This window comes from Bacillus rossius, chromosome 13, assembly GCF_032445375.1.
Source record: "Bacillus rossius redtenbacheri isolate Brsri chromosome 13, Brsri_v3, whole genome shotgun sequence".
Taxonomy (NCBI): domain Eukaryota; kingdom Metazoa; phylum Arthropoda; class Insecta; order Phasmatodea; family Bacillidae; genus Bacillus; species Bacillus rossius.
This window is the reverse complement of record NC_086340.1, coordinates 10,512,658-10,524,286: the sequence shown is the minus strand read 5'-3', so window position 1 is coordinate 10,524,286 and position 11,629 is coordinate 10,512,658. Positions and strand designations below refer to the sequence as shown.

Here is an 11,629-nt window from a genome sequence, read left to right as displayed (position 1 = left end):
AAGTGTCTCCCCGGCTCCTTCAGGCCGTTATGCCTCGCCAGCGCCATCTCTTGCATGTGTTGTGCGACGCAAGTGACGGTGAAGTGTGAACTTGTGTTCTTTACAGGGTATGACTTATTATTTTATTATAAATATATTTTTGCTTTACGTTTTTGTACATATTTTTGCTTATATTTTATTTTAATTAATTTTGTATTGAAGGGTTTTGTATTTTATAAGTTTTTAATTGTTCACTGGGCGCCAAGGCCGCGGCTTCCGCCTGTGACCAATCTGCGTGTTCCGCGGGCTCGCGGAGAAGGGGGGGAGACGCGGGCGCTCAGGCGCGGCAGGAGAGAGGGAGGCAGTCGTCGGCAGGACTCGGCAGACAGCGGTCGTTTTGAAAGGTATATTTTTTCCCCAATGACACTAGAAAACAAGCATTTGAAATAAGAATTTAAGATCAAATATGAAATAGATTTTTACTAATCTTTGGTGGATATAACAGTTTCCACAGAATCGAAAGTTTTCGGATTCTGCACGTGCTCGCATAAAGAAAAGCTCTTAAATTCGAGTACGTATATTTTTCTAAGGAACATACGCGTTGGTTGACTTGGTACTGCAAAAAGATTATCCACCTACGGGTACTGCCCTGAGCAGTAAGCAAAGCCCTGGTCCTTTATTGCTTTAATGCCAGTTGTAACTATTACCTGATGTTTGAGAACTGGTTACCCCAATCATTATCATGTCTTAGTGAGTGTCCATATAGTGTCTAGACAAGCTAAGGCTGTACCCATGTGCCTGCATGTGGTTTCGTTTTTTTTCTTCCTGTTTGTATAACCAATAAATTACATCTTCCCTACATTACAGTTTATAGCAAAGATTAAAGTCTGAAAATTATATAAGATAAAAAAAATATTAACCACCTTTGCTTGTTAATGCTCTCATGAGAATAATATGACATCGTAGGTACTGATCTTGGCAGTGATTAAAGCCCAGGCCTCGGTATCGTCCGTTGCTCGTGGCAGCTTGCGGAATGCACCTGGTCAAGAGAACCACGGTCAAATTCACACTCGAAATGGGTTTAATTCCAGATATGCTCTTTAGGACCATAAGTCATCAAGGGTTAAACCTGTCTTAATTTTTACAACTATCCCATGCAGACTAATCTTTCTTGTATTAATAAAGTGCCCCCCCTTCCTTTCCGCGCTGAGTGGGCGGGAGTGTCGACTGGTACACTGTGTGGCAGTCGTCAAATATTGTAGGACAATATAGGAAAGTCGTCGAAAAAACGGAAGTCTTGATATGCGGCGCATTCTAGAGGCCCGCTGAAGTGCAAAGCCATTGCCCTCCTAACATTTGAGACCACCTTGGAGCATCACCACCCAATGTGTGTGTCTGTAATAGGATAAAGGGACACATACTATAGTATTTAAGAGTATAACTGTATATATTTGTAAGTACATAAGGATATTTGTATGGTTATTAATGTATTTGTATTACAAAGCACCTTAGTATTGTATAGAGAAAGCGCGCTGCCCAAGGTAGGCTTCAGGAAGATTCGCGCGCAATCGGCGGAGGCACGGTGAAGGGGAGCAGAGGAGTAGCGGCGAGTCATTTAGTAGCTGACCTTGGTGCATTGTGAATGGAGCTTGGCACTGGAGTAGCGAGATTGGCTTGGCCTTCAGCTCTACAGTGTAGCTAACCTGTTGTCAGATGCGGACATTTGAACTGAAGTACCATTGTTGAGAACGGGCAGTTGTGAGGTGCTTTTACAAGTAGTCGTAGTTTTTATGGTGAGGTCGATAGTAACAAAAGTGTTTCAGTCTCCGCGTGTGTTATTTTTCAGAGTGACATTCTGGAGGCGAGGCCAGACCAGCCGGAGTTAGCCCGCCGTGCATCATACCTTCAAAACACCCTAACTTGGCCCTTAGGTGTCAAAACCCTGACCCCTGAGTAGTCTGATGCCCCGACTGTGTGCTGGAGCTCAGTCATTTGTATATTATTCTCCAGCTGGCGCCCCATAAATAGTAACTTAGCTTTAGGAACTTTAAATATGTTAGGGGATGTAACAACACTACAGCGTTGTCACATTTGTGATGTTATTTTAGCAATTTTGAATGTACTTTTTTTTCCAGTTTAATGCTGTTGTAATTATTTATTATGGCTGGAAGAGTTCGAGGCTTCAGGATTCTGCTGAATTACGCAGTGAAAATGGTTCTGTGACAACGTATTCATTATAAATGTTTTTGGAATAAATTAATATGAACTTTATTGTTAAAAACCTCCTTCCTACAAAAGTGTAACCCTGCAAGGAGACTCTAAAAGTGAAATCAACATTACCTAGGCCGAGTTTATCAACTAAGCAAAGAACAAATTGTCGCAATAATGCAACCAGTGGAGAAAAATCTTGATCCTTTATAAAGCACTGAAGTCGCAAGACATTACCAACCCTTAACTAAAAATTATAAAACACTAGAAACCAAATTTCTACCCCAAATTTTTTTTGAAAATTCATATTTATCATAAAAACAATAGATTTTGTCAATACTCTGATTTAAGTGTTTATTTTATTTCACTGCATGAATGTTTATGAAGTGAAAACCTTGCGTACATAATAAACAGAACATCAAGGGCTCCTCTACACAAAACGCCTGCAGTTTGCGGAACACTTCAACTCTTATAATATGGACATCGGACATGCAAGCCAGAGGGCAAGAAAGATGGAAATTGAACAATACTTGTGTTGCGTTATTGCACCTTTCGTAGTTTATAAACTGGTACTCAGAAATGTGGTTGCTTTAACATTTTGAGGTCTTGTGTAGTAGTTTATAAACTAGGCCTTAGCCTAAAACATATTAATAAACTGTAATTTTAAAATGATCACTCCAAAACAATGCAACAGAAACATTTTAATCTGGTACAGCAAACATAATTTTATACACAATATAATAACATAAATTGTTGCCCACTGAGACTTATATCAATTATTTTTGCTAAGTCCTCCAGCAAGTTTATCAATCAAGAGCTTTCTTCTTTTCTCCACTTTGCTCATCTTCTTTTTCTGGAACAAAAATATTGAGTAGAAAAATAGATACAGAGTGTTTTCTAGAGTAAATAAAACTACTTTGTATGACTGAAGCAGGTAAACTTAACTATTGTGCTGGCTATGAACATATGCTAGTAATAACGGTTGCATGCAAAATCAAAAGAGTAGATACAGAAATATAAAAGAACTAAAATTGATTTAAACAAAATAAATCTTCTACATTAAGTACATCTAATAAAATACAGATTGCTAATTAAAACAGAGCTAATCAAAAAACTTATTTTTCCTTAAGAGAGTATGTAAATTTAAATAATTTGTTTTCGAAAAAAAAAAAAGTATTTGCTGACTACCATTTTTATCGGGATACTGCTCCCGTTAAAATAATTGACAGCATTAACTGCATATCTAAATTTATTCAAAGTACTTTTAAATAAACTACTACCTAAAATAAAATTACAACAAAAAAATTCACAGGCCACATTGTTTTCATAATAGGGCATACCATTTCTTTACTAATAGGCACTAACAATATTTCAGTAAAAAAAAAAAAATTATTAATATAAATACTCAGTTTGAAACTAATAACATTAAAAACCACAAACGTTACATTTTTTTACTAACAAGAAAAATTGTATAATCTCTTAAAGTCATTCCCGATTTTGTTGTTGCCATTGGGCATGCAATAAAATTAAAAATTCATGTTGATGAAAAAGAGCTTTACTTTGAATCAGGGGTCTCAAAACTACGGCCCGCGAGCACTAATCAATCCGACACGCTGCCGGACATCCCTGGTATCCGGCCCGCCATAGTTTTACAGCATGTTGGTGTGGTCAGCTAGCTGGGACCTGGCCCTTGGTTTATAGTAGAGGAACCAGTATGGCCCTTAGGCTAAAACGTTTGGAGACCCCTGCGTTAAATCAGGCCGTAATTATTTGGTACAGTCATTACAAAACTGTGCCAATCGAACAGTGTTACTTAGAGATATGGGTGCATATTTTTTCCATGGTATACAAAAGTGTGTAATAAGTTGATATGCTTTTGGTCTATTTGGATGAAAAATGATTTTTAGAAAGAACACAATGTTGAGAAAATAGTGTGTGCAATATTTAGGTAAATACAATCTTTGTTAGTAAAATATGCCAATAAATATGATCATCTTATACGAGTAAGATTTCACAGCAATGCAGATTATCCTCTCACCTTTTTAATTTTCTTGACTCCAGAAACAGTTTGCCCTTGGTACTTAACTATTTTACCACCAGGAGATTTTTTTGCGTGGCCTTGATCCGCAGCCTGGCCAGGGCTTTTCGCCGTCCGGGCCCCTTGCCCTGACTTTCCTCTGCCGGGGTTAACTCTAACACCCCTCACGTGCGCTTCCCTCTCCTTGATCTTCTTCTTTTCAGCCTTCGTGGTTTTTTTCAAGTAGCGAGTAATTCGCAACTCCCTGCCATCCAGTAGCTCCCCGTTCATTTTCAAAGCCAACTCCACGGCATCACGATCCTGGAAATGGTACATTAAGTGCTTAGAGAATAAATGCATAGGTACATCAAGTTTCAGCCGGTTAAACTGTTATCATAAAAATTTTTACCAAACATTAGCCACTGTTTGACATGAGTTAAGAAAAATAACAAAAAAAAAAAGATAGGACAACACAAAAGACTGAAAACCCAGACAAAAAAAAACCCATAGACTTACGAAGTAACTGGGATCGATGCTGTCTAGTAGCTATTGTTAAGAAATAACATGAACATGTGATGCAGAGATGCTGAGGAGGAAAGTGGAAGAGAGTTAGGGTATTGATGGGAGAACCTACAGGAAACCAACCAGATCACCGCAACATCCACCATACCCGACTTACCAAGACTCACGGTTTTCCCCAGCCAGGCCCATCATGATCCAAACACGACAACTGCAGCACGCACTGCCGGCACAGTGACTGGCTGGAGCTTAGTCTACGAGAGCTGGCATCACGCAGTGCGTGGCAGGTCGTCAGGTTGTCGGGCACGTGAGGAACTGCATTCGAGAGCAATAACTGAGCTCTGGACACCTCATGTCATAGCATTAGAGACATGTGCTCAGTAGGTGCAGGAAAATGTGATTTTTTTCCGTATTGTTTTTACGCTTGCAACCAGGCTTTCACCCGGTGGCCAGGAGTCCCTCTTTCCACCCTCCCCCTCCCACTATTTACCCAATTCCTAAAGCCTCCTCCTGAAGTCTAAACCATTAACAAAGTTTTTAAAACTCCTTGCACACATGATACTTGAGTCATTTTCCTTGAAACCATGGTGAAAAAGGAATTTTTGATAAGAGTTATTTTTAAAATGGCATCATAACACCTATGTCAACGTGTGTGCTAACGTGCCAGTGTGTAGAACCCTGTATTTTTCGCAAAAAATATTTCCCAGACCAGCTGTGTGTCAAAACTTTGTAGCATTTGTCTGCGATTCGTGGTTGGCTTGGTTTATTTCAGGTACATTTCTACTGTCAGGACACAAATCATAGCCATCCAGTGTGGAGGCAACGACTTCTCTTGCAGACGGCCGCCAATAATCACAAGGGAACAATCGCTAGTGCGGGCATACCTTACTGCAGTCTAATGAGCAATCAGATTATTTCGAGAAAAATACATTCCCTACCTATGTGTAAAACTACTTCTGAAAAAAAAAAAAGAGCAATACCTTAAAATTAATGTAAGCAAATCCTCTTCCCATACCGGTTATCTTCTCTCTGGGAATATGAACACTCTCAATAGGCCCACAGTTCTCGAATAAGGTCCAAAGAGCGTTGTTTTCAGTCGCTGAAATAAGATGCAAAAACCATAGTTAAGTATCTGTAACCAATATTATTTTTTTGATCAGTTATTTTTTTATGTAATAAACAGTACAATTTAAAAAATAAAAATAAACAGTGGAAAAACAAAAAGAAATTTTTTACACTGTCTTGCATGTCAATGAATATGCTTCATGTGTGCAACATATTATAGTGAATATATGTTAAAAATAAAGAATCAAAAATTTCCTGTAATTGAGCAAACTGAATAAAAACTGCCTTTATTTACTGGCCACTTAAAAAGAACATGCTACGAAATGAAGTGGGAAAAAGCAAATCTGCACAGTTCTACAGAGACAAATAATTTTTCTATCTGCTATATAACATAACACCTAGGAAAGAAAAATTATTTTCGTTTACTAAGTGCTACTGCAATTAGTCCACTGTTGTGCATTTTGTACTTAAGTTGAGATGCATGCAAGCAAAAAAACAAGACAATAAGGCTATGAAATATCTGGAAATTCATATTGGCATTTGCCAAATATTGATAAAAGTTTTCTTTTTCATATTGGCCTCATTAACATTAATGATTTATTATCTCTACGTGTAGACTTCAGTATCAACTAGCAAAATTTTATATTAAGATTTTAATAATGCAATTTATTTTTCATAAATTTTTTTGAGTATATTAGAAAAAAATACTGCATCACATATGAATATATAAATAAATTTTTTGACAAGAAAAACAATTGCAACAGGTCAGTTTTGTCACATTTTGTGTACTTCTTGTGACGTGTAAATCTCAAGCTACAAGATTGACACGTCAAACCAATTTTAAAATAACTTTAACCCAGAACATTTGACATATTGCACAATCTTACTTTTTAGTGAGAAAATTTGGCATTATTACCTAACACCAATAAATGGCAAAACATATCCAGTACAAATATTCCATCTATACGAAATCAATTTGTTATTGATAAGTACAAAAAAAAAAACCTCACAGTACATCAACTGTTAGAGACACTACATAAAAAAGTGCTTGAGAAGTGAAACTCTTACATGTTTAGCAATCACCAATATCGCAATGAAACAAAAATTTTTAAATTTTATTTTGTTGTTAACAAAACTTAGCATACCTATGAAAAAACTTAACCTTACTTAATGAACATCTGTGCAAAGTTTTTGATTTTGACCTTGAATAATATATTTTACCAGACACAATTAAGTGATTTTGTGGTTTTCCAAGAATCAGGCCACAAACAATCCTGGGTCTGACCCAGGTTTCAAGGACCACTGGTGTAGGCAACCACGGATAAGAAACTCACAACTCACATAACGGGACATTGCCAACAAAAACTGCTCTCTTCCTGTCGGGGCAGACGACTAAGTTGTTGACGGCCAGGTCAACTCGAATGCGGTGTTCCCCTAGGAAGGAACCGTTGGCCCGCAAAGCGCTGATCGCAGACTCTTTGTCCACGAAGCGCAGAAACGCGTTGATGCTCGTGCGCTCCGGGTGGAAGTTCTTCGTGATCACTGCGACTTTCTTCGGCACTCTCGGATCTGCGACCGGCGCGCATCTCAGCCTCAGATTCTCCACCGCCCCGTATTTCGAAAAGTAACGCTTAATCTTCTTCTTTTCCCACTTAATCGGCAAATTGCCGAGAAAAACGGTGCGTGATTCTTTCTCTTCATCGAGTTTCCAGAGCTGCTTCTTTTTCTTCTTTTCTCGTTTAAGTCTTCTATCGGTAACTCGATCTTCTTTTTCCCTGTAAAAAATAGTGTTGAATACACATACCATGTTTTTGTGTAAAAAAAATTAACTTCATGAAAAGCCATATAAATTAATTTCACAAATATAACTTTCCCTTCCTCCCCACTTTATTCAGCATGACTGTGTTTCTAGGTAATTACCACTCTCTCCTAGGGAAGCAAGGGAAGCAGAGCTACTTTTTTCCCTTTTGAGGCCATAGTATGTTCCCCTTTAGATTGTTCTGAGTTGTCAAGACAAACTTCTCACTGTAATAACATTAAGTACATAGTACAACAAATTTTAAATTGACAGACATGATTATTTTTATGGGTCAGGCCAAAATAAAATGGGACATAGTTGCATATTTTAATCTTCAATATTAGATCAGAAAAAATATTAATAATTGGTGTATCAGGCTTTAAACTTATTGTAGACAAATTGCATTAAGGACTTAGCATAACCGTTGGTTTAATACACATGCTTAAACTAAAAATCGTAAAATTTTTGGTCATGGACGATATTTTTTTATAATTTATTAAAATTCAATCTCCCTTTCGTCAAATATTTCATTGTAGGCCTATGTTACTTTGTACTAGTAAACAAGAGAAAAAAAAACAGTTTTAATGCTACAAGTGACTAGGTGGGGTGAGCAATGAAGTTTTCCGTTGAACTCACCCCCTGGCAAGTGAATTTAAGTAATGTACCTTCCGAGAATAGTGATTTATCGTCTGTAAAACAAGTCATCATTTACTAGCATAATTTTTTTCTTCTCCAAAACTGGTCCGGGTTATCCGGACATCCGGGTTAACAAGGTTATATTGTTCTATTGTATAGTTAGCAAAATTAAAAATAATATGAATAGATGTTCTATTTGTGATAATGTGTCTATTTTAATGTAAGAATAATAAAAAAAACTGTTTAAGAAATAAATTTTCACATGATTTAAGAGGAAATGCTAAACTATTTATATAAATGTGCAAGTTAGCGAAGGCTGCTGGAAACTGAAAGGTTCGTGAATTCCAGCACTGTAACAGTTTATTATTTTTGGGGACTTTTATATGACTTCAGTGACCAGTCATTCAATTACGTTTCTTTTCTGAGGCTTTCGTGGTCAGTAAAAAGATACTGTTGAAGATCTGTGAAATACATACATAAGTAAAAAGTGAAAAATAAGTTGTTTGGAACTGCTCTGGTAACACTACCTCTGCTGGAATAAGCAGTACAAAAGTCACAAACCTTTTACTTTGGTTTAAAGGAAAAAAAAAAATTTTGCTTGTAGAGTCCACACGTGACAGAACTGAAACTTCTTGTTTATTGGGTATAAAAAAAGAGATAAATTATTTACATTTTCAGTCACACTATTCACACAAAAAAAATTAAGTTAATTGCACAAATAAATAACTCTTTTCCACCACAATAAATAAATTGTAAATACTTTAAATAAGATAAATATGGTAGCATCAATTGTTAGCCGTTACGAAAACTGAAGAGTAGACAAACACAAGCAGCGTTACGAGCAATTCCGTAGCATCACTGCTGTGACATTTCAACCTCCCCCCTGCCGTCTCCTCTTCCGGTCGTTACAACTAGCACATTGACATACCATGCTCCGCTACGTACCTATCCCCTCCCTTCCTGTCATCCAGTTAGACCGCTAGTGCATGCGATGGAGTGGCATTACTGCTTATGCACTCTCCTTCTCTACCGGTTCCGCCCACCACATTCCTAACTACTATTCCTCTTATGCTATTAGGATTTCACAACACTAGAAAATTGTAGCCCCCTCAGATAAGAAGTTTCACTTTTAAAAATTAATACTGATTAATGTCATAGTCGAGGAAACCCACTCCACTGAGTAAAAGTAAACTATGTAACAATTTAAAGGTTTACGACTCCTCTTGCTCCCTTATGATGAAGCAAACACATTGCAATACAACATAATGGTAGTAAACCAAAATCTGTCACTTACGTATCACCGTTAGCTTCTTCTTCAAACTGCGGATTACTATTCAAGGTGTCACTTTCTGTAAACGTTGAAACAGTTTCTACCTTGGTTTTACGTTTTTTTAAACTGCGTTCTTCATGGCGAACAGGCTTTCTCTTTTTGAAAAAATCTTTCAGCTCAGGAACGCAGTAACCATCTGGGTTGAGCAGCCTGGCAATACTGTCTTTTTCCATCATAACCTGGACAAAAAACATTATTATTCATATTTTACATTTCATCTTGAAATCATTCACACTGCATAAGAATACTTCTAGCTATACATTCCACCTTCAATGAAAAGTCGTTAATCAGAATTCTACTGTACGCACATTCTGTAATACGGCACCAATCGAGCCTCTTACGTTCAATTTTTTGGGTGGATTCCGGCTGTTGACCCTAGCTACAAGGTCACATCACTGTGCTACCGGCATTTATGGTTAACTCTGAGTTTATCTTTACTACTAGTTTTCATTACATTAATGGTTCCTGTTTCTAGCGTGTTGCATTACCGTGATTATTTTAGGGAGAAGAGCTCTCAATCATGAACGCAATGTCATGACAGAATCTTTTAAACAGAGAGCTCATTTCCAATTTTTTTTTCTTGCTTAAAGTGGCTTATTGTTATTACAACATGTTTCAAATACCATTGTACAACATATTAAATTTCATTTGGTAGTCCTATTTAATGATGTTCAATGATCATGCAAAATCGCTAATCAAGCATGGCCATGGTCCCGAACGTGCAAGATTTAAGGCCATTCATTGTAATTTTAATTCGCTAAAATAGCCAACCATTAAGGCTTGTTCTATTAAACAAAAACAACCAAAAAACACTTATTTTGGCACTATATATTTACTGCACTTGTGCAAGTACTTTAAAAATCTATAGATTCCCACGTCACAATTGTAGACAGGGTATATTTCCATGCAACAATGAGACATTAACATTAGGATAAGGACCTTGACCGCTGATTGGCCTACGTGACCCTATAGCGTCATGGGTGATATAGGCGATGGTTCGAACCTTTCTGATCCGAATATATTGGTCAACTTGAACTTTTTGTACCAATCTGTGTCCTTTGGTAGCATAGAAGAATACTCGTGATATTTTGTGTTTCCCTTTCCCGTTTAAAAGCGATAAACAGGAAATAACCGATGGTGTGGTTAAGACCGACACAAAATATTGATCAGTGTTGTCCGTTTGCTAATGACACTTTCCAGAGACCGAAAACGCGATTTATAATTCAGTAGATTCGGACATAAGACATCACAATTGTAGGTAGTTTGTTTTCCGTTGGACCATATAAATTCATTTACATTACGATGACACGTACCGCCTGTTGTAGACTGGCTTGAATCCACTACTAAAACCCCTTGTAGCTACTTAATTTTCTGTAACATTTTGATTTATTTTAAGAAATTTTACTCCCACGTAATATTTAACAATTTGTTGCTAACCCTTACCTCTTAATATACCATTCGAACGCTATTATTTGTTTACAAAATAAGCTCCCATGCTTTGTGCTACTAACACAGTAAAGTGCACACGTGAATTATAAAAACATTTGAGTGAAAATCCGGACGTTCGTTTCATCAAAGCATTCTGCACCTGTCATAAGTTTGAAAAAAAAACATTATTCAGTATTCATTATAAGGCAAACGTATTCGTATCCTTTCTATTTACTCCTTAAAATAAGTAAATAAAAACAGGAAAATAGTAAAGATCTTTATTTGAAGGATAATCGCAGATGGCGATAAGAACGATGTGAAAGCAGGGACTCGAAGAGACGTGTGTAAAAGCTAAAGGAACAATGGTGGGACTTCCAACTGACAAAAAAAGGGACTGGCTCAGATGGTGAAGAAACATTTCATTCAGGGTAGAGAGGAACCTGATTTAAAAAAAAAACACCAAATTGCGAGGATTGATATATTTTAAGTTCATAGAGTTACGTAAATAAAGCTTACCTAACCTAATCAACCCTTTAATTTTGTTACGATAAATTAACTTTTTTTTAACCGACCATCCCAAAAAACATACTAACAAACCTAATTATCATAATCTTTTATTTCGGAACATTATGTGTTGGTTTTTTGTTTC

General features: G+C 36.9%; 1 protein-coding gene across 1 annotated transcript; it reads right to left on the bottom strand.

Annotated features, from left to right (window-relative positions):
* Positions 1-2,873: 2,873 nt before the first annotated feature.
* On the bottom strand, positions 2,874-11,088 carry LOC134538238 (RNA-binding protein 34-like). The gene is made up of 6 exons (XM_063379384.1): positions 10,996-11,088; positions 9,517-9,731; positions 7,130-7,563; positions 5,704-5,822; positions 4,226-4,525; positions 2,874-3,040 (listed from the first exon to the last, which is right to left on the bottom strand). Exons 2-6 carry the CDS (start codon positions 9,726-9,728, stop codon positions 2,960-2,962), a joined length of 1,146 nt encoding a protein of 381 aa, XP_063235454.1. The 5' UTR covers positions 9,729-9,731; positions 10,996-11,088; the 3' UTR covers positions 2,874-2,959.
* Between the last annotated feature and the right edge of the window lie 541 nt (positions 11,089-11,629).

Coding starts and splice junctions, on each gene's coding strand:
- LOC134538238 (XM_063379384.1), bottom strand. CDS start 9,728: ATGATGGAAAAAGACAGTATTGCCAGGCTGCTCAACCCAGATGGTTAC. Junction 5,823..7,129: donor TGTTGGCAATGTCCCGTTAT/GTGAGTTGTGAG, acceptor ATCTTATTTCAG/CGACTGAAAACAACGCTCTT. Junction 4,526..5,703: donor TTGCTTACATTAATTTTAAG/GTATTGCTCTTT, acceptor TACCATTTCCAG/GATCGTGATGCCGTGGAGTT.